General features: G+C 50.9%; 1 protein-coding gene across 5 annotated transcripts in view; it reads left to right on the top strand.

Moving 5' to 3' along the window:
- The first annotated feature begins 7,502 nt into the window (after positions 1–7,502).
- Positions 7,503–21,927, top strand: part of ELMO2 (engulfment and cell motility 2) — a 38,327-nt gene continuing 23,902 nt past the window's right edge. For 4 of the 5 annotated variants that reach the window (XM_019972511.2, XM_070801798.1, XM_070801797.1 and 1 more), the window contains exons 1-5: positions 7,503–7,615; positions 18,891–19,018; positions 19,312–19,352; positions 19,776–19,848; positions 20,193–20,243. In XM_019972511.2, coding sequence (XP_019828070.1) covers positions 18,941–19,018; positions 19,312–19,352; positions 19,776–19,848; positions 20,193–20,243 — 243 coding nt within the window. In that variant the 5' untranslated portion in view covers positions 7,503–7,615; positions 18,891–18,940. Of the gene's footprint in view, positions 7,616–18,890; positions 19,019–19,311; positions 19,353–19,775; positions 19,849–20,192; positions 20,244–21,927 lie in introns of those variants that run through there. The other variant, XM_070801799.1, reaches the window with a different exon arrangement.

Genomic DNA, 21,927 nt, shown 5'->3' with positions numbered 1-21,927 from the left:
GTGATGATGGGGGAAGAGCATTCCAGGAAAGGGAACAGCAGGTGCAAAGGCAGAGAGAGAGGAAAAAACTGATCAAGGAATGGGAGATTAGACCTATGAGACTCAAGTAGAGTGAGCTAGGAGGAGAGTGGAAAGAAATCAAATGCCAGATCATCTGAGGTCTTGAAGACGATGGTGAAGATTTTGTCTAAGCACCCCAGCACTCTAGAGGTGGACCACAGTATGGCATAGGTGGATGCTGATGGGAGTAACCAAAGCATTGGTCTGCAAGGGAGAGGAGAAAACTACAGAAGTAACATTTCTGAGTAGGTGACAGGAGATGAAATATACCTGCACCTCCAGGATCGCCCTTATGGAGGATCCGAGAAGGATGCAAAGCATTCAGGCTCTGATGCAAGTGGATGGGTGGATTTGCAGTGAGAAGATGAGGTTGTTTTCTTCTTATTGTTTCTTTTCCTTTCTTTTTTCTCTTTTGTCAGAGAGATAAGGTCATCAGTTAAGAATAAGGAATGGTCTCCTCTGGTGGACTGATGTGAGGGTCTGTATTTTCCTCTGGCCCCAGTCCATTGCTGGGCATAGGTGTGACATATGGTGATTTAGGTTGAGGGCAAACACAAGGGCATGATTATAGTGAAGACCAGGGGTGAGGCTGTGAGCTGGGTAAGGAGGAAAGTGAGGCCCCAAAGGGATGCCAGACTACACAAATGTGGGTGGTCAAAGGATTAGAGAACTGGGAGAAGTATTTCCATATGCTCCGGTTTCAGATGTGACTTTAGAGGAACTAAAAGAATACAGTGAGTACTTACTGCTGCTGCTGCTGCTAAATCACATCAGTCGTGTCCAACTCTGTGCGACCCCATAGACGGCAGTCCAACAGGCTTCCCCGTCCCTGGGATTCTCCAGGCAAGAACACTGGAGTGGGTTGCCATTTCCCTCTCCAATGCATGAAAGTGAAAAGTGGAAGTGAAGTCGCTCAGTCGTGTCCGACTCTCAGTGACCCCATGGACTGCAGCCTACCAGGCTCCTCTGTCCATGGGATCAGGCAAGAGTACTGGAGTGGGGTGCCATTGCCTTCTCCCATTTTGAAGACTACATACAACTTAATGAGCACTGGTCATGTTCCTGCTGTTGCTGTTTAGTCGCTCAGTTGTGTCTGACTCTTTGCAACCCCGTGGACTGTATGTAGCCCGCCAGGTTCCTCTGTCCACAGGATTCTCCAGGCAAGAATACTGGAGTGGGTTGCCATTTCCTTCTCCATATTATGTGCCTGGCACCCTGCTAAGTGTTGGGCATTTACTGTATTTCACTGAATTCTCATGACAGTCCACCAAGGTCGATACTGTTATTATCTCCGTTGTACAGATGAGGAGACTGAGCTTCAGAAAGATCTAGTTAATGTACCAGAGAACACACAGCTTGGCCTGTATGGTTAGGCCATTCAAGACGGCAGCTCTCTTGCTCTCTGTACATCCCCCACTCAACCTGGCCCCACTTCACTCACATGAATATCCAATTCTCTTAATTATAGGGCTTAATTAGACCCTAGTAACTAATGCTCCCACCTAGCATCAATTCCCCCTATAAACGGTCACCTCCTCCTCCACCCAAGTAGTGAAGACTGCTACCATGCCCACCATCTGCCACACACAGTAAGGTGTCGCTCCAGGACCCTTTGTGTAAGAGTGGTTGTTGTTTAGTTGCTAAGTCGTGTCTGACTCTTTTGCGACCCCATGGACCATAGCCTGCCAGGCTCCACTTGTCCCAGGCAAGAATACTGGAGTGGGTTGCTGTTTCCTTCTCCAGGAGATCTTTCAGGCCCAGGGATCAAACCCAAGTCTCCTGCTTGGCAGGTGGATTCTTTACCACGAAGCCACCAGGAAAGCCCTTGTGTAAGACACAATAAACCATTGGTGTCTCTGGGCTCTTTCTTTGGTCTTGCAGGTCCGTGAGGCTACAAAGGGCTCTTGTATAATTACAAGGCCCGGGGATCATAACTATCATGCCATATTGGCTTCCAGACATTGTGTTGGGTTCGTATAATGATGACATTCAGCTTCAGGTACTTCTCCTAGTTGATTTCAGTCTGAAAACAGGGCGCCTGGTCTGAAATGCCAGGGTCTCAGCTGGGAGTGGAGATGGAGGGATCTGAAGAATTCTTGCCTTGTGTAGTAGCCTTGGTTGAGCCGTCAATCAGGGTGCCTGCCTTCCTTGGCTAAGCGATGTTTCCTTAGCTGGGCATGTTACCTGAGCCCAGCCACTAGACTCTTGCTCCAGGGACCTTGACTCTGATCAAAGAAAGATCTGATCAAGAAAGGGGAGAAGAGGGTGGAATGAATTCATTTTGGCTACGTACACACCCAAAGCATCTCCAGGCTCTGTCCTTTTCTAACCCTAGTCCTCCAGCTTCCTGTCACCTCTGTGAATTGCCACTAGCCTGCCAAGAAACTCCTTTACTGCTAAAGTTAGCCAGAGCTGGTTCCTGAGACTTGCAGTTAAAGAAGCTGCACTCGGGGAGGTGGGAGGGTGAGGAGACCAAGTATTGTAAAGCTAAAGGGAATGACTTATTCCTTGGCTAAATGGGTACTGAACAGGACTAAGACTAGGGTAAGGCAAGTGAGATACCCAGGGCACAAAATTTAAGGAAGCTGTCACTCTCGGGGTTGTGTAAGTGCAGGGCTGGTTCTAGCCAACAGACACGTACCCTCCCACCCCAAAAAAGTCAATGGCTTAAAGAACAAAGATTACTTTTCTTATGCTCACATAAGAGCATAAGGTGACCCAGAATTATTCCCGGTCTGCCTGTAGCTTTCTCTCCATGTGATCTATTCAGGGACCCCAGAACTTTCTGTGTGGTGGTCCTTTCATCCCTCAGCATGTTATAATCATCACAAGGTCAGGACTGGACCCAGCTAGAGAGAGAAGAAAGAGCAGGGAGGAGCCAGGCCCACTGACTAAAGGCCTTGCCTGAAGTTTCATACATCACTTCCACTGGCAAAAACTTCCTCAGTCTTCTTTTGTTTCGTTTTTTTTAATTTATTTGGCTGTGCCAGGTCATAGTTGAGTGGCATGTGGCATCTAGCTCCCTGACCAGAGATTAACCCTGGGCCCCCTGCATTGGAAGGAGGGAATCTTAACCACTGGGTCACCAGGGAAGTCCCTACCCAGTCGTTCTTAACTGTAAGTGAGGCTGGGAAGGGAAGCTTAGCTAGGCAGCTCTGTCACTGTGAAAGGCTGGGAGAAGGGGTTTTGGCAGACAGCTAGCAGACTCCACCGAAGCCAATGCCCACATGGAGTCTATTTCCCAGCAGGGTTTATTCTCAGTAACAAAGGCTACTAGGGAAACAGACTCACAGACCTAGAGAACAAACTTATGGTTACCAGAGGGGAAGAGTGAGAGGAGATAGCGAGAGAGTTTGGGATGGACATGTCCACACTGATATGTTTAAAATCCATAACTAACAAGGACCTAAGGTATAGCACAGGGAACTCTGCTCAATGTTAGGTAACAATCTAAATGGGAAAAGAATTTGAAAAAGAATAGATATCAATACTCATATATATAACTGATCACTTTGGTGTACACCTGAAACTAACATTGTTAATTACCTATGTTTCAATATAAAATTAAAAGTTTTTAAAAAAATGATAAAAATAAAAAGCTGCTTGGTGTAGGGGCTCAGGGAGGGAGAGGTGTTTATGGGCTACAGTAAATGAATAAGGCAGGAAGAGCTGGGAGAATGTTCCTGAAGAAGGGAACTGCAGGAGTTATTACCACCCGAGGCTGGGGAGGGAAAATGAACTTGGCCTGTCATCTTGTAATGGGGCAGGAAAAAAGTTCTGCTAGACCAAGGAGATTCAACCAGTCACTCCTAAAGGAAATCAGTCCTGAATATTCATTGGAAGGATTGATGCTAAAGCTCCAATACTTTGGCCACCTGATGTGAAGAACCGACTTATTGGTAAAGACTCTGATGCTGGGAAAGATTGAAGGCAGGAGGAGAAGGGGATGACAGAGGATGAGATGATTGGATGGCATCACCGACTCAATGGACATGAGTTTGAGCAAGCTCCAGGAGGTGGGGATGGATGGGGAATCCTGGTGTGCTGCAGTCCATGGGGTCGCAAAGAGTCAGACGACTGAGCTACTGAACTGAACTGAGACCAAGGTGGAACTCTCAAGGGTTCCTCCAACCAGTTCTGTAGACAGAAGATGAAACTGGGAATGAGGAAAGCTGGACCTGAGTTCTAGTTCCTGTTCAGTTTAGTTCAGTCGCTCAGTCGTGTCCGACTCTTTGCGACCCCATGAATCGTAGCATGCCAGGCCTCCCTGTCCATCACAAACTCCCAGAGTTCACTCAGACTCACGTTCTTCGAGTCAGTGATGCCATCCAGCCATCTCATCCACTGTTGTCCCCTTTTCCTTCTGCCCCCAATCCCTCCCAGCATCTGAGTCTTTTCCAATGAGTCAACTCTTCGCATGAGGTGGCCAAAGGACTGAAGTTTCAGCTTCAGCATCATTCCCTCCAAAGAAATCCCAGGGCTGATCTCCTTCAGAATGGACTGGTTGGATCTCCTTACAGTCCAAGGGACTCTCAAGAGTCTTCTCCAACACCACAGTTCAAAAGCATCAATTCTTCGGCGCTCAGCCTTCTTCACAGTCCAACTCTCACATCCATACATGACCACTGGAAAAACCATAGCCTTGACTAGCCGGACCTTTGTTGGCAAAGTAATGTCTCTGCTTTTGAATATGCTATCTAGGTTGGTCATAACTTTCCTTCCAAGGAGTAAGCGTCTTTTAATTTCATGGCTGCAGTCACCATCTGCAGTGATTTTGGAACCCCCCAAAATAAAGCCTGACACTGTTTCCACTGTTTCCCCATCTATTTCCCATGAAGTGATGGGACCAGATGCCATGATCTTCGTTTTCTGAATGTTGAGCTTTAAGCCAACTTTTTCACTCTCCTCTTTCACTTTCATCAAGAGGCTTTTTAGTTCCTCTTCACTTTCTGCCATAAGGGTAGTGTCATCTGCATATCTGAGGTTATTGATATTTCTCCCAGCAATCTTGATTCCAGCTTGTGTCTCTTCCAGTCCAGCGTTTCTCATGATGTTAAATAAGCAGGGTGATAATATACAGCCTTGACGTACTCCTTTTCCTATTTGGAACCAGTCTGTTGTTCCACGTCCAGTTCTAACTGTTGCTTCCTGACCTGCATACAGATTTCTCAAGAGGCAGATCAGGTGGTCTGGTATTCCCATCTCTTTCAGAATTTTCCACAGTTTATTGTGATCCACACAGTCACAGGCTTTGGCATAGTCAATAAAGCAGAAATAGATGTTTTTCTGGAACTCTCTTGCTTTTTCCATGATCCAGCAGATGTTGGCAATTTGATCTCTGGTTCCTCTGCCTTTTCTAAAACCAGCTTGAACATCAGGAAGTTCACAGTTTACGTATTGCTGAAGCCTGGCTTGGAGAATTTTCAGCATTACTTTACTAGCATGTGAGATGAGTGCAATTGTGTGGTAGTTTGAGCATTCTTTGGCATTGCCTTTCTTTGGGATTGGAATGAAAACTGACCTTTTCCAGTCCTGTGGCCACTGCTGAGTTTTCCAAATTTGCTGGCATATTGAGTGCAGCTCTTTCACAGCATCATCTTTCAGGATTTGAAATAGCTCAACTGGAATTCCATCACCTCCACTAGCTTTGTTCATAGTGATGCTTCCTAAGGCCCACTTGACATCGCATTCCAAGATGTCTGGCCCTAGGTGAGTGATCACACCATTGTGATTATCTGGGTCGTGAAGATCTTTTTTGTACAGTTCTTCTGTGTATTCTTGCCATCTCTTCTTAATATCTTCTGCTTCTGTTAGGTCCATACCATTTCTGTCCTTTATCGAGCCCATCTTTGCATGAAATGTTCCCTTGGTATCTCTAATTTTCTTGAAGAGATCTCTAGTCTTTCCCATTCTGTTGTTTTCCTCTATTTCTTTGCATTGATTGCTGAGGAAGGCTTTCTTATCTCTTCTTGCTATTCTTTGGAACTCTGCATTCTAGTTCCTGAGTTGACCTCAAATATAATCCTTAACCTTGCTACACCTTCAGTTTCTCCTTTGTAAAACGATGAGGATGATAACGTCTACAGTAATTCATTAATAATTAAAAAGGACAGCCTGAATAATAACAGTCTTCTGTGAAGATCTCACAAAGCGATGGTCTACTAAAAGCTTTGGTAGGCAAGGCGTGGGCGAAGTACAGCCACAGGTCAACACCTATTTTTTGTAAATAAAGTTGCATTGGAACACAGCCACCCTCACTGGTTTACATATCGTCTGTGGCTGCTTTCACAGTCCAACAGCACAGTTGAATAGTTTTGACAGAGGCTGTATAGCCAAAAGCATTTACTATCTGGATATTTATGGAAAGTTTGCTGATGACTTCTGCAAGGGCTGTAGCTACGTTAGCTATTACTAAGCCACAACCTTCATGAGCATCATTGTATTCACCAGTAAAAGGGGACTAATAAAGGTCATCTTCAATTCCAAGATGTTTTGAGGATCAAATGAAACAACATATGTAAAACTGCCTTTCAGATGCTTTGCAGAGTGTAAAGTGCCATATAAATGAGAGTCCTTATTTAGTCTCTTTGCTGAGTATCAGTTTCATTATTTCCTCTCTTCGTTGAGCATCTGTAAACGGGACAACAAAATACCCATCCCTCAGGGGGTTGTAAGGATCCCTGAGACAAGACGGTTAAAGCATTGACTTTAGAATCAATCAGGCACAGGCCGGAGTTTTGCTCTGCCCATCACTAGCTGCACGGTCAGGGAACCCATTTAAAACCTACATCGGAGTTGCTGTGCGTGTAAAAGGGAGGCAGCACGAGTGAGGCCCTGGCGCAGGGCCCGGCTCCGATCTGCAGGTGCAGTGACAAATACCACCTCCCACGGGTCCCTACCAGCAGTGCGGCTGAGCTGTACCCCTCTGCCTCTACTCCGCGCCCACGGTCAGCCCTGGGTGCGTGTATAATTAGCTCCAGCTCGGTGGTGAGCAGCCGCGGCTGCTCACAGCCTCTGACACGACTGTCACCTCCCACTCAGTTCTCCAAACCACAGTTATCCCACTGCTGTGTGCGTTCCATGCCTGCTGGGCACCCGGCCGAGTGCCATTGGAGGACATCTGAGCCCTCAAAACCTCTGATTTATCACCTGGGACCCAGGCTGTGCCAAAAGAAAAGTTTCGGGGAGCAGGGGAATGTGGGGAGGAAAGGCTGCTTCTTGCATTTGCCGGGGGGCGTGGAGGGGATCCCATTTCTCCAAAATCAATAACCCGAGGCGGGAGAAACAGGCTGCGCCTTTAAGAGGCCTCGGGCAGCCGGGCGGAGACCGGCGGCTCCCTCTTCCCCGCCCGGGCAGTTGGGCCCTCCCTGTTTTGAGTGACAGGCAATCCGCCCAATTGAAGAAAGAGGGCTCAGCGTGACGGCGAAACGGAGCAATAGGAGCCTGGGTCGGCGTGCGCGGGGCGGGGTCCCGAGAGGGCCGGGCAGGCGGGAGGCTTTGCGGAGCGGCGGCTGGGGGACCTCGGCGCGGGAGCTGGGCCTTGGTCGGCGCCCTGGTGAGTGTGGGGCGCTCCTGGGGCCGGGGCGCGCCGGGCAGCGGAGTAGGACCTGGCCCGAGGGGCGGAGGGCAGAGGGGCCGGGCCGGGCCGGGGAACGGGCGGAGGGCTGAGGCCTGCTTCTGCCCAGGGGCCTGGGGGCTGGAGAGGGCGGGCCTGGGCCCCCGAAGAGGTCAGCAGGCCCCAGGTGGGCCCGCCGGGACCGGAGGGCACCGGGTCCCCAAGCCAGAAGGGCCGGCTGGTGGGGAAGAGGGCGGAACAGGCCTTGAGGAGCGGCAGCTAGGCCGGGTAGGGGACGCGGGGTCGGAAAGGAGAAGGGTGGGAGGATGGAACCCGGGGGCGAAACGAGATGCTGGGGGCAGGGAGGGGGTGACCGGAGGGGGAGCGGCTGGCTGAGGACTCGATCGGAGCCCGGGAGTGTGTGGGGCTGGGTGGCACCCGTCGGAAGCCTGGGGAGTCTCCCTTTACATCGCCGCCCTCTCCTGCACAAACAGACCCTGCTCATCACCCCGCCCCGGCTACCGGGCCGGCCCTGGAGTCCCCCAGACCGTTGATTTACTGGCATCTCTGCCGCTTTCCCCTCAGTGCAGACCTCTCTCGCCTCTTACCTGGACTGATGCAGTGTTCTAACCCATCTGCCCACGCAGGCGCTGGGGCCGCTCTCCTGTGGGCCTCGCACCGTGGCCCGAGGGATCTTTTCAAAATTCCATCCAGATCCGTTCCCTGGCTTACTTTGTAACTGACCGGCTTCCACCTCTTTGCAGGACCACTCTCAGATCCTCACCCAAGCTCTGGAGATGGGATGCCACCCACCTCTCCTCTCTAGTCTCCATCTACTAACCCTTCTTGCTCAGTACTCTTGTCACACTGGCCTTTTCTTGTTCCTGCTACATACCGAGCCCTGGGCCAGATCAGAGTCTGCACCCTTAACCTTCTTTCCTACTCCCCAGGAAGTACCTTCCCCTCCTGCCTTCTTCCAGTCAAGTCCTCTTTATCTTTCAAATCTCCACTCAAGTATCAGTTCCTCTAGAGGCATCCCTGGTCCCAGCAAGTGAATTCCCCGCTTTCATCACCCTCTGTACTTCTCCTTCACGCCACTTGAACAGCAGTTTGACATATATTTATGAACGTATTCGTGTCTGTCTGTCCCCCCATCCCCAGGTAGTAAGGTCCACAGGGGAAAAGAAAGGGTCCGTCGTTGCTCCTTGTATTTCCTGCATCTTGCCCAGGGCCAGGCACTGTGAATGTGTGTTAAACATATGAATGGAGGACTTGGCTTTGGCCAGAGGTACAGGGTGTGAGTCGCAGCTCTAATGTCCTTCACAAACTGTGCCAGGCTCTGTGCTCAAGCATTGCTGTCCAGTGGAAATATAATGCAATATTTGTGGTTAAAAAAGTTTTGATAGCCACACTAAAAAAGCAAATGACTTCCGTGGTGATTCAGTGGCTGAGGTTCTGCACTCCCAGTGTAGGGGGCGCCTGAGTTGGATCCCTGGTCAGGGAATTAGATCCTGCCTGCTGCATCTAAGTCCCGGAGCAGCCAAAAAAAGAAAAAGGGGAAAAAGTGAAATTACTTCTTGTCATTTTACTGAACCTAGTAGATTTTCAAAGAATATTCTTTTGACATATAATCAATAGAAAAACATTACTAGTGAGGTATTAACATTTTTGTGTGTTATTAAGCCTGTGAAGGGCTTCCCTGGTGGCTCACTGGTAAAGAATCCACCAACTAATGCAGGAGACATGGGTTCAATCCTTGGGTCAGGAGGATCCCCTGGAGAAGGAAATGGCAACCGCTCCAGTATTCTTTCTGGCAAATCCCATGGACAGAGGAGCCTGGTGGGCTACAGTCCATGGAGTTGCAAAAGAACTGGACATAACTTAGAGACTAAACAACAATAAGCCTTTGAAATCTGATGCGTGTTTTATACCTAGGGCCCATCTCAGCTTGTGATAACCACATATCAGCTGCTCAATAGCCACTCATAGGGGTGTGCAGTGCTAGAAGCTGTATATACCGGCAGCATTTAATTGCCTTAAACCGTATGAGGTAATTATTGTTACGTGCATTTCACTAATAAACATAATGAAGCTCCTAGAAGTCATGTTGCCTGCCAGCAGTCATCCTAAAGTTTGTGAGCGGAGGAAGCAAGATGGGACCCAGGACCCCAATCTCTTCATCTGGAGTTTGGTCCTTCTGTACCCTGTGCTGCTTCCGGGAGGCGCCAGGGGAGTTCGGGGGTGCCAGAAGTGGAGGCTAAACTTCTCCCCCCAAAACGGCCCCTGTGGGTCGTACTTACTCTGCCGTGTCCTTGCAGAGTCAGTGTGTCCGGGTGCACATGTACCACCTATGTAGGTGGCTCAGGAACAAGCGCGTTTGATGCAGTTGAGGAAAAACCTGCAAAACCAGTGCTTCTGGGTCCAGTCACCGCAGCTCAGCGCCTACACCAACTCAGCCTGGCCCTTGGGTCGAAAAATGTACCCAGCCCGCAGCATCTCGTACAAGGTGCCAATTAACAGTCTGGCTGTTCAGTTCAACAGCAGCTGGCTGAGTGAGGTCCGCATCACTGTGAGACCAGGATCTGGGGAGACTGGGGAGTGTGGTCCCAGCCCTCATCTTCAGGACGCCAACTGGGTATGCGGAAAGACAAGGCCAGATCACGGAAGGATTAGATGAGCGGCTGGATACTCTGCAGGGTAGTGGAGGACCAGGGACTGGTGTGCAGAGGCTGCAGCAGCTGCATAACGTGTGTCAAGTGCTGGGTTTGAAATCCTCTAGGCTGTGGCAAGGGGTCCTTCGCAGTTTCCTACAGTTCCCACGTAGGTGCTGCCTGACTTAAGCAGCTGGAATTTGTGAACCCATTAGGCACAGTAGTTTTAACTGAGCCAGGAGAAAAGTTTGTTGAGCACCTGCTTTGTGCTAGGCGTTGTAGTGGCCACTGCTCTGGAACTCTGAAGCTCTCCAAGGTTCTGCTAGGAAAGGAATGTTAAGTATTATATATCATATCATCATTATATTATACAATTGTTACAATATATATTATCTGATTATTATATTTATTATCATTATTATATTTCCCCTCTCTGATTGCCTTAACGTATGTTCTCTCATTCTGTCATCAGTGTGGTAAAGCCCAGTAGATAGGGCTTTGTCATGCCAGGGAAACACAGTGACCATGCTTTGCAACTTCGTCAAGTTCACAGGGTTGGAACTCCGCTTACTGTGGGTCAGGTACTATGCTTAAATGAATTACGCGTATTATCGTTCACAACAACTTTATAGGGTAGGGTCGGTTGATTGAAATCCCCATTTTACAGGTAAAGAAATTCTTAGAGCTGGGATCCAAATCCAGGTCTGTCCCACCCCAGAACACGAGCTCCTAACCTCAGTAAGTTACTCTGCTGTGCTAGAACGTCAAGCTTAGAAGGGACCTCACTATACCTAGTCCAGCCTCCTCATGTCGATCAGGACCTAAGGCCCAGCGAGGCTCGGGCTTGTGGCAGAGCTGTCGGCCAGGCCTCCTGTGCTCGGGGAGGACTGACCCTGAAGCGAGGGGCGAGGCCTTCCCTTGTCCCTGACTGGTGGTGGGGCCTTGCCAGCTTCTCTGGACCTCACTTCCCGTATTCATAAAACAAGAGGCTTGGCCCAGCTTTCCAGCAAGAGCAATGCTGTGCTGTTGGGGTCAGGATTGAAGGAGTCGGGCCCCCAGCCTGGGATTTCAGTCATCCCCCAGGGCTTCTCAGGTCAGCATACCTGCTCCCTACAGAGTCTCTGCCTCCCTGCTGCAGCACCACAGCCCCATGAAGGCCGGCAGGACTTCTGATTCATCCTTCTTTTCCACTCCAGGGTCTGTTTCATTTCCGGAAACTGAGGCAAGTGATCTGGAAGCACTGACTCCTACGTCCACCTCGATGACTATAGGGATTTGCAGAGTTCTAGGCAACAGCTAGTCCTCTGTCATTAGAGTTTTTGTTTCTCTTTTAAAGGCAGTCAGGTTCAGGGGCATCCTCGAGGGTATTTTTGGTGTGGAATTCCGTGGGCACAGCTGTGTGCCAGGCCCTGTGCTGCCAGCCTTGGGGAAAGGTGGGCAGGGGAGTAGATACGGACTTGATGAGTCCCTGGCCTCAGCTGGCAGCCTGGACCTGTGGCTCCCAGCCCTGGCTGCCCATCACAGTCACCTGCTGGGGGTGGGGAGGTGGGTGTTGCAGGGGGGTGGGCCTGGACGAGGCACAACCAGAGCGGAGAACCACCAGTCTCGAGTCTGGCTCCTCAGACTGTCACGTGCGTGCCAACCAGCTGGGAATCTTGTTTGAAGGCAGCTTCTGGTTCAGCAGGTCAGGGCTGGAGTGGGTGATTCTGCGTTACCTGGGGCTCCCGGGCTCCCCGGCAGCGTCGGTGGTGCTGGAAGGCAGGTCACAGTCTGAAGAGCAAGAGAAAAGGCTGCATATACAGTTGTGAATTAGCTGGATCTTGACCAAGTGTAAAAGATGCAAATGCAAACCAGAGCACAGTTCTCTTTGCCTGAGGTCAGAGCACCAGGAAGGCCGCACAGAAGAGGGACTGTTGGGCCTCGGAGCTCGAGGAGAAGTTTGGCAGCCAGACCAGATGGAGGCAGTAACGGCTGAGGCCGAGACCGAAGTACGACTTGGAAGCGTCTGGCAGTCGGGGGAACAGGGTGGTCCGCTGGGACATTTGGAGACACAAGGAGGGTCTGTGGTGGGACTGGAAGGAGCCGGGTGCCCTGCTGAGGAGTCTAAGCGCAATTCTATAAGCACGGGGCGCTGCAGAAGTTTTCTAAGCCAGAGACCTGGGTGGTTCTTAGAGCGGGTGTTTCGTGAGAATAAACCCAGACAGTTCCCGTCTTCCCACACCCTTCCTCACCACGCTTGTGGCTCTAAGTCAGTGGCTTTTAACGAAGTGTTTGGGTGAGTTTTGTGTCCGACAGAAAAACTGGGGAGAAACCTCAGCTGCCACTGATGCGATGGTCCTTCTAGGTGTTTCTAGCAGTGATTGGCAGAATCCGAGCCTGCAAACCCAGCTTCCCTCCCTGTACACCCGAGTCTCGCCTTCACTCGGGGGTCTGACCCAAGGGAAGTTGAGTCACTTCTCACTTGAGAAGCTGGCCAAGGGAGAAGCCTCTGTGGAGATTGTGCTGTTGATTAGAAAGAGGGTGTGACCTCTGGTCCCCTTTCTGATGCCGTGGGTTCTATCTCAGGAAACAGAAACCAACCTCCCCGGAGCCTCAGCCTCCCCCACTGAATCAAAAGCAAAAGAATGAAACAAAAAAGCACAGTCAGCCCTGGTCCTTAGGAATGAGGGGGGAGGTGGAGAGCTGGAACCTTCTGGCCTTCCTTCTTCATTCTGAATTCCTTACTAATGGCCAAGGATCGGCTTTCACTTCCTTTCTGCTGGGCTCTCAGCATCCCGCTCCCAGGAGTAGTCCTCCCACCCCCCCCCCACCCCCACCCCCCCACGCAGGCGTGGTTAATTGATGGAGCTCAGTGGGGCCTTTTGTAACTGTGCTGACTTTATAAGCACACCTTCCAGCAGCCACTTAAAGAAGGCTCACTGGAGACACGAAGGTCCTTGTTTTCCTCTTGTTTTCCCCAGCTTCGCCTTTGAAAACCTGGGCTTTCATTCTCAAGCCTTAGAGTAGAATTATCTTCCCCACATCGCTGTGCATCTCTCTCTTGTTTGGTGGCCTTAGCAGCAGCAGCAGAGTTCCCCCAGTCATCTTTGTGTCTATAGTACTTGAAAGGGGGCGGGGTGGGGTGGGGTGGAGAGTCATTTAATGGAAAGGGGTTGATGACTTCTTTGCCCTCTGGTCCTGGATGTGGACCCAAAGCTCCCTCATCCTAGCCATTTGCTGTTGAACTCTGTGGGACTGCCGAGGTAGAGCAAGAGGCTATTTATAACCCTGAGAATTTTACAATGTTACTGAATTGCTTCGACCTAATTTTCACTTCCTTTCTACAGTGAAAATGAAACGAGTAAGCAAAGGAGCGCTGAAAGGGTTCCCCACAAGGAGATCCTTTATCCTCAGGCTGTTTGTTATTGTTGTTGAGTCACTAAGTCACATCCGACTCTGACCCCTCGGACTGTACCCCTCCAGGCTCCTCTGTCCATGGGGCTGTTACCTGGAGAATATCACTCTTCTAGTCTCCTGTCGCCTAATGTTTCCAAGGGAGAAAAGCAGAAGGATGTTTTCCCTCCATCTTTTAACTGGAGTCAGATGTGCTACATCTGATTCTCCAGTGAGACACATCTGATGTTAGATGTGAAAACACTGGAAATTCTGTGGAGTTAGAAGGTGCTGGGTCATGGAGGGAACACACAGCTGGAGTGCTCGGTGCCCGCCCCCTTCCGTGTGCCACCGGCCCTGGCTTGTAGGAGTTGAAGAAGTCGGAGCTGTTGGATTTGAGCAGATACAGGTGCTCATAATGCTGTGCTAGGTGACGAAGCTGCAGGGTTGGACCTGTCCCCAGGATGAGAGAGTGGAGAAGAGAGCTGTCTGAATCTAAAGCTGTAATGGGGTAGCCTGGGAGCCTTCGCAGAGCTGTGGACAGAAGGCCATGAGAACACAGGGTCTGTCCTATTTCACATCGCCAAGACTGGTGCAGAGCGGAAATGACATTTGAGCAGGGCTCTGAAGGTTGCATACAAGCTCTCCTGACAGTCCAAGGAAGGAAGGAAATGTGAAAAGACACAGAGGAGGAGGAGGAATGTGCCCTGCCTCGTGGAAATAACAAGTAGTCCAGGAAGGTCTGGCTGGACCATGACGGACGGAGCCCCGTGCAGGAGAGTGGAGGTCACCTTCTTTAGACAGTGGACTCCGTTTTCTGTCACTGTGGTGAGCTCTTGTTGGTGCAGCCTCTGTGTGCTTCAGCTTCAGGTCCAGCACGCCCACATCCTCCCCGGAGGACCTGCTGTGGGTACAGTGCCCCCTGCTTTCATGTGGCTTTCAAACAGCCAGACTGGCTGGGGTCACATTCTGGTGGTGCTGCTTACTAGCTGCATGACGCTGAGCACGGAGCTTAATTTATCTGTGCCTCTGTTTCTTGTCCGTAAAATGGAGTAACATCGCACAGGGCTGCTACAGAAGAGAACCAGCTGTGAAGGCCCAAAGCCCAGTCTTTTTTTTTTTTTTGGGTGCTCTGGGTCTCCACTGTGGCTCGAAAACTTAGTTGCCCCAAGGCATGTAGGATCTTAGTTTCTCGACTAAGGATCGAACCCACATCCCCTACATTGGAAGGTGAACTCCTAACCACTGGACCGCCAGGGAAGGTCCCCCTAAGAGCCGATCTTGAGATCCAGTCTGATGTGGTTTCTTTGGTTTTTTTTTTTTTTTTTTTTGTGGAGAAGAGATGGGAAGGAGGCATGTGGAAGACCCATTCTCATCCCGTGTGAACTTCGGTTGCCTCATCTGTCTAATGGGGATGGTGTTCAGGGTTCAGGTGAGCTTCAGCAGTAGTAACACCACAGCCATGTGTGATGAAGTGTAAAGAGGTCGTCTGCACATTACTGTTATACACAGGATGACTGCCACGAAGCCACCGAGTAACTGAACTGTTGTTAACAAGCTAGACTTGTCTAAGTGGGCTTTGCTCTTCAGTGTTCCGGCCAGTGTTCCTTAAGGGCCTGCTCCGTGCCCTGTGCGCATTAGGCTGCCATTCATCTCCTTCCTCTGTAAGGCCCGTGGTTTTTGCGTCTCCTGTATCTTTGGCCTGCCGTGGTCCCCACTCTGAAGCTGACTGGCCTGCTCAGAGCCCGTCAACATCCATCTCCCTTATCCTGTGTCTTTTAAGCTCAAGAGAGCGGATTGGGTTAGTCTGCGGAGAGTGGGTGTTCACCTTGGTCCCATAGGCTGTGGTGCGGGTGGAGAGAGTGCCAACACACGTGGGCTGCCTGGGCATTTGGGGAAAGGGCAGAATCGCAGAGAACAGGGGCTTACAGTGTCTCTGGAATAGTCCCAGCGATTGCAAATCCCCGTGCTTTCACAGGGATGTGAATTTTTGGAACAGACAAGAATCACTCATGGCTGACTTGAATAAAGAGATAATCAGCCTAGGATATGCCATATGGATCAAAGTGAAGTGTAACTGTAAAATACAGTGATGAGTGTCAGCTTTGTTTAGGAGTTCCAAAATATATGATTGGTTTCTTAGCAGTACCACTGAAGTAAAGGTGAAGATTCTTACGCATAAAACTTTGAAATGGGCAGTCTTCATTTGGAATTCTAAGCTCTAGTTTAGAATCTTAGACTTAAAAGGCACATTACACGTGCTTTAGTTCCACAGTCTCGCCTCGCAGGTGAGAGGAAAACCGAGACTTGGGTGAAAGGGACACGTCATCACCCAGACACTCGGCGACGGAGCTGTGACCAGGTCCCGAGTCCTCTGGCTCTGAACCCAGGTGCTTTCTTCAGCAGGGACCGGCATCCCAGCCCAGCACTCTTCCTCTTGCACCTACACGGTCTGCTGATTTTAAAAAGAAGAAACCAGGGGCTTCCCTGGAGGTCCAGTGGTTAAGACTCCGTGCTTCACTGAAGGTGACGTGAGTTCGATCCCTGGTCCGGGAACTAAGATCCCATATGCCTCACTCTGGCCAAAAAGTTAAAACAAAGAAGAAGAAACTAAATTAAATAACAAATGGTCTTAGAGGCCATGTTGTGCATTTCCACATGTATGAAGTATTTATATTAATACAAAAAGCTGCAGGACAATCCATGGTGATACAAGTCAGAAAGAAGTTGCCTCTTGGAGGGCTGGTGGGTGAGGGGCTGACCAGAAAGAGGTAGGAGGGAAATTTGGGGGGTGTGAAATGTTTGGTGTCTTATTTTAGGTAGGTGGTTACAGGAAGGTGTGTGTGTGTGTTTCTGTTTTTTGTGTATGTATATATATGTGTGTATTTACATATGTATACACACATATATACATAAGCTCTGCATTGTATTTTATGTAATTTGTATCTAAATTAAAATGGTATGACAAGGATACCCTTAGAGAAGGATAAGGGTGTCCTGGGGATCCAGAGATTCATGGTACCATGCCTGCTTTGCTCTGTCACCTGAGCAGAGCATCTCCACCAGGACTTGGGCCCGTTTCTTTTCAGAGATTTGTTGTGTGTCTAGGCACATAGAAATCACATGTGAGAAGTTCCGCCTGGAGCTGCAGAAGATGTGAAAGCTCTCAGAGCCATGAGGCCAGCCCACTTCACCTTTAGGCCTAATTCAGTTGCAGCGAGCAGAAATTCAAGCCAGCTCAGTGGGGGGTGGGGGCGCAGGGGGCACGCTGGCCAAAGTCAGCTCCACGTCTGTCCCCTTCACCGCTTTTATGCTGGGTGAGCTCGGGTAGCTTAGCGCACTGAGCTGCACTTCTGTCACCTTCAAATGGAGATGTCTTCAAATAATCCTGTTGTGCCTACTTCACAAGGCTGCTGGCAGAACTCAGCGAAGTACGTGATAGCACGTCAAAAACCATCTCTTCTGTGCTGCCGTGTTCTGACGGTGCTGGTAACAGGAATACACCGTGTGTGTGTGTTCTGACAGTGCTGGTAGTATAAACACACCGTGTGTGTGTGTGTGTGTGTGTGAGGCCGTGCTAGGTCTTCTCTAGTTGTGGCGAGCAGAGGCTGCGCCTGTCGTGGAGCCTGGGCTTCTCTTGTGGTGGAGCACAGGTTCTGGGGTTCTTGGGTGCGTGGGCTTCAGTACTTGCAGCTCTCGGGCTTGGTTGCCCGTGGCATGTGGAATCTGCCCGGGCCAGGGATCAAACATGTGTCCCCTGCATCAGCAGGCAGATTCTTAACCCCTGGGCCACCAGGGAAGTCCAAGTGCTGGTATTTTTGACAGTCGACTTCTGAAGCAGCCCACCCTGGTCAGGAAATGGTCAGGAAAGCTTCCCTCTGTCTGAGACCTGTGGGATGGTAGGTAAGGGACTTGTACATGCCAAGTCCCTTCAGTCGTGTCTGACTCTTTTCGACTCCATGGACTGTAGCCTGCTAGACTCCTTTGCCCATAGGATTCTCCAGGCAGGAATGCTGGCGTGGGTTGCCATGCCCTCCTCCAGGGCATCTTCCCAAACCAGGGATCGAACTCAGGTCTCTTTAAGTCTCATGCATTGGTAGGTGGGTTCTTTACCACTAGTGTCACGACCTGGGAAGTCCAAGGGACTTGTACCCCGTCACCAAAGAGGTTTGTACTTACAAGTACTGTGAGAACTGACATCTGTGATTGGGCTGCAAAAGTGCTGGCATCCATGAATACCAGGGTAGCAACAGCTGTGTTGCATGTTCCAGGAGAGGCAGGCAGTCTCCATTCAGAAGCAGAAATTGCGGGTGCATGGTTAAACTTGGAGGATACAGGAGAAAGGTCTTTTTGATGAAGAGTGAGGCCTCTCTCGAAGCTGCGGGCACGGAGTATAAACACACATTGAAATCATCCATCAGTGGGGCAACTTCCCGCATCAGACCCTGGAGAGAGAACGCTTTAGCTGCTGCCCGGAACGCCGCTAAGCTGTCAGTTGCCTAGGAGACTGGTCACGTGGCCCATCTTCCAGGCTTGTTCAAAATGATTTATTTTCCTTTATGTTGTAGGGCAGCAGGGGAGTGGGGTCAGAGGTACTTCTGAAGCCTTGTCCTCCGATAGTGGGGCCTTTGTGGGAGTGTCCTCACCTCCCTCCACTTCTCTTTTGGTGGCCCTTGCCCTGGGCAATTGGGATGAAAATAGCATTTCCTGTCCCGCTTCTCTTCCCCATTTTCTGAACCCTGTGTCATCCCACACGGGGGAGGCTTGAGGGGGAAGGAGTGGCAGCAATAAGCAGGGAGGAAGCAAGGGAGCTGTGGCCGGGCCCTGCTGACTCTGGGATCAGGGCTGACCGCAGAGCTGGCGGGGCTCCTTTAACCACCCAGCCAGGAACAGCGTGTGTCTGTTCTTATTGGTCTTCGGGCATATGTTTCTCCCTCCCAAGGTCCCAGGACAGGGCTTTGCAGTCAATATGCTCATTTACCACAGGGCCTTCCTGGCCGTCAAGCTGAAGCGTCACATTGCAGATCTTGCTGCTGGCTTACCTGCAGTGGATAGATAGGTTTGTCCCTTTTCTACTAGCCGATTTAATCTAAAGAGACAAAAGGCCCAAGGAAAGGTTGTGGTGTGATCTCGAAAAGCTCAAAGCAAGTAGTCCTATGTGTTTCTTTGGACACTACCTTCCGATTTTTCAAAATATGTAACAAAAGTGAAAACCGAAGGCAAACCCGTTCTTTCTGATTCTTTCTCCCCAGGCAGCTGTGTCTGTGTGTCTGTCTTGGAGAGGCAGGCCCTATTGGGAACGATGCCGCCACCATCAGACATCGTCAAAGTGGCCATCGAGTGGCCAGGTGCTAATGCGCAGCTCCTTGAAATTGACCAGGTAAGCTCTGGAAGTGAGGAGTCAGGGAGTGCGGGGTAGGGGTGTCTTTCGGGGCGGGGACCACTGGCATCAGGAGTAGGAGTCAGCCAAGGCCTGTGCCCGCTCTGGAAGGCTGGTCACCATGGCCTGCAAGAGGCTTCCTCTTCGAGAACAGCTCTCAGAGAAGAAGTCCGTGCTCAGGCGCCAGGCTGAGCCTGCCTGGCGGACCCTCTCACCAGGACCCTGGCACTAGCAGGGTGTGGCAGCTGTTGAAGGATCTCTGCCCCCATCCCCACCACCCTCCTCTCTTTCAGAAACGGCCCCTGGCGTCCATCATCAAGGAAGTTTGTGATGGGTGAGTTGAAATTGCCCCCTGTTGCAGACAGTGACAGGCTAAAGACAGAGGGGCACTGCCAGACCTTGAGAGGAATCCTGCCCGAGGACCTGCAGTTAGGTGGGTCCCCAGTCCGGGGCTCCCACGACGGAAGGATCGCTGGCAGGGATGTCCCCAAGACCTGCTGTCAGTCTGTAGGAGTGCCCCACCTGAGGTCCTGGTGGGGTCTGAGACTCATGCCAAATTGCACGTGCCACCTTTGTGGTGCCAGTCTCTGCAGAAGGCAGAGGGGGTTACTGTTGAATATCTCAACCCAAAGCTTTGTTTTTTCACACCGGCCACCCAATCCCTTCAGCAGCTCTACTGAAAGTTCTTTATTTGCAGCTTCTAGACAGGCCCCCAGGTATGTATGGCCAAAGAGGCTGCTGTTTTTCTCTTACGTAGGTGGTCATTGCCAAACCCGGAGTATTACACCCTCCGTTACGCAGATGGTCCCCAGCTCTACATCACCGAACAGGTTAGTACAGGGACTCGCTCTCAAGTGAGCAGCCCGAGGCAGTGGTGCCGATGGCCCTCAGGGGGCTTCCTCTTACTGGGGTGAGAGCCGCTCCCTGGGCAGGTCAGGGCGCGTCAGCCCTTACTCTCCTCTAGTGGCTGGAAAATGTGGCTTCTGCTTCCTGAGAGGTGCTCGAAAAGCATCTTAGAAATTTGTGGCCAAGAAACAAGCAGGAGGAGAGGGCCTGACTGAGGAGTGTCAGTTACAACTCCTTTAAAAATGACAGAAGGTTCTTGTTGATTCAGCTCACTTGCCCAATTTTAATATTTTATCTTAGCTGCTCTTTGTTTCTCTTTGCCACCCAGACTCGCAGCGACATTAAGAACGGGACAATCTTACAGCTGGCTATCTCCCCGGTAGGTATTCTGCTTTCCTTAGGAATTCTTTTATCTGTCAAGTGTACGTGAGTCCCTGCCGTGGGCCAGACTCTGTTCTAGAAAGTAAGACTTGGAGGTGAAAAATGCCCGTCTTTGCTCTCACAGCCTAATGGGGAGTAAACAAATACAGTATAAGGCCTTCTGGGGTCTGGAGAGAAAGTTGCTCAGGGAACTGTGGGAACTCAGAAAAGGGCCCGCCTGACTCAGCCTGAGGAGTCCCAGAAAGCCCTTCCAGAGGAGGGGACATGTGGTTCCGGTGTTGAAGGGTAAGCAGGAGTCAGCTGAAGAAAGAGGAGAAGGAAAGGTATTCCATGCCCAGAGACGTGCCTTGTTAGGTGGTGCGGGAGTGGGTGGCCGGGGCCCGTAGCAATCAGTCGGAAGCCAGCAGAAGGTTCCTCAGTGGCCTTCTTGCAGGTTGGACTTTATCCAGAAGGGGGTGTGGGGACACTGAAAGACTTTAAGCGGGAAGCAATATTTTATTTAAATTTATATTTTAGAAAGATGACTTTAGAAAGTGACAGTATGGAAGATGGCAGAAGGCATCTTCAAGAAGCTGATGAGCAGTGTTAACAGCCCGTGAAGGCAGTGGCCATGGAGATGGAAGGGTGGGCGGGAAAAGTGGAGGTGAGCTTGGCGAAGAAGCTGGAAGGAGCGAGACAGTCCACACTGGCCCCCTGGTTTCTGCCAGGGCAGCCCTTCCAGGTAGCTGAGGAGGCATCCAGAAGGTGGGAAGGAAACAGGAGCTTGAAGCGGCTTAGGAGCCGAGGGCAGGGGCAGCGTCAGGATGGAGGGCGGCGTGGTCCGCAGTGAGCAGAGAGAAGGGAAGCTGAGGACAGAAGAGCCGTCTGTGGGTCTGGGAGACTGGTCCCCGGCCGGTGGCAGCCAGGCGGCAGTGCGTCGACTTTCCGAGGCAAGGACCTTCCGCTCACCGCATTATCAGGAGTATAAAAGGGTTTAAAAGGAAGTAGATAGAGAAGGTTCCAGCTCGGGGATATGGAGTTGAAAAGATACACTTTCTTAAAAAGAGGGGAAACATTCGTGTATTTTAAAATCAAAAAGGTTTGACAGAGAGCCAGCGAAAGGTCTCCCTCCCACTCTCGTCTCCTCTGCCTAGCTCCCCACCTCCTCCGACCCGTCAGGTTGTTACCTTCTCTGGTGGTTTTTCTGTGTCCTTGAGAATGTTTTCAGATGGAAGAGACAGAGGTTGCCAGTGCGGGAAAGAGGGGTCGAGTGACCGGACAGGCGGGACCTTGGTGCCCACAGGACAGGAGGGGCCCACTGCCCAGCGAGGGGTTCGCCCTGACTGCTCGGCCAGAGCAGGACCGGTGACATGGGGGTGGCCTCAGCGCGTCTGCAGCTTCTCTTGCAGCTTTTCGTGTGTCCTGTTACGGACATGTAACGGAGGGCGTTCCTGGCCCCTGTTCCCTTGGTAACGTGAGTGCCTGCTCCGTCTGCACAGTACCCGCAGCTGCTTTTTGCTGAATGCCTGGGTTTAGCTGAATCCTTTCACATAGGGTATCATGAGATGAGTACTCTCTATAGCCCCATTTTTCAGATCAGGAAACTGAGACTCAGGTTCAACAACTTGCCAGTTATCGACACTCAGGACAGGTCAGAGCCGCATCTCAGACCCAGGTCTGGGAGCCGCAGAGCCAGTGTTCAC

This window comes from Bos indicus, chromosome 13 (assembly GCF_029378745.1).
Source record: "Bos indicus isolate NIAB-ARS_2022 breed Sahiwal x Tharparkar chromosome 13, NIAB-ARS_B.indTharparkar_mat_pri_1.0, whole genome shotgun sequence".
Taxonomy (NCBI): domain Eukaryota; kingdom Metazoa; phylum Chordata; class Mammalia; order Artiodactyla; family Bovidae; genus Bos; species Bos indicus.
This window is presented reverse-complemented; position numbering and strand designations above follow the sequence as displayed.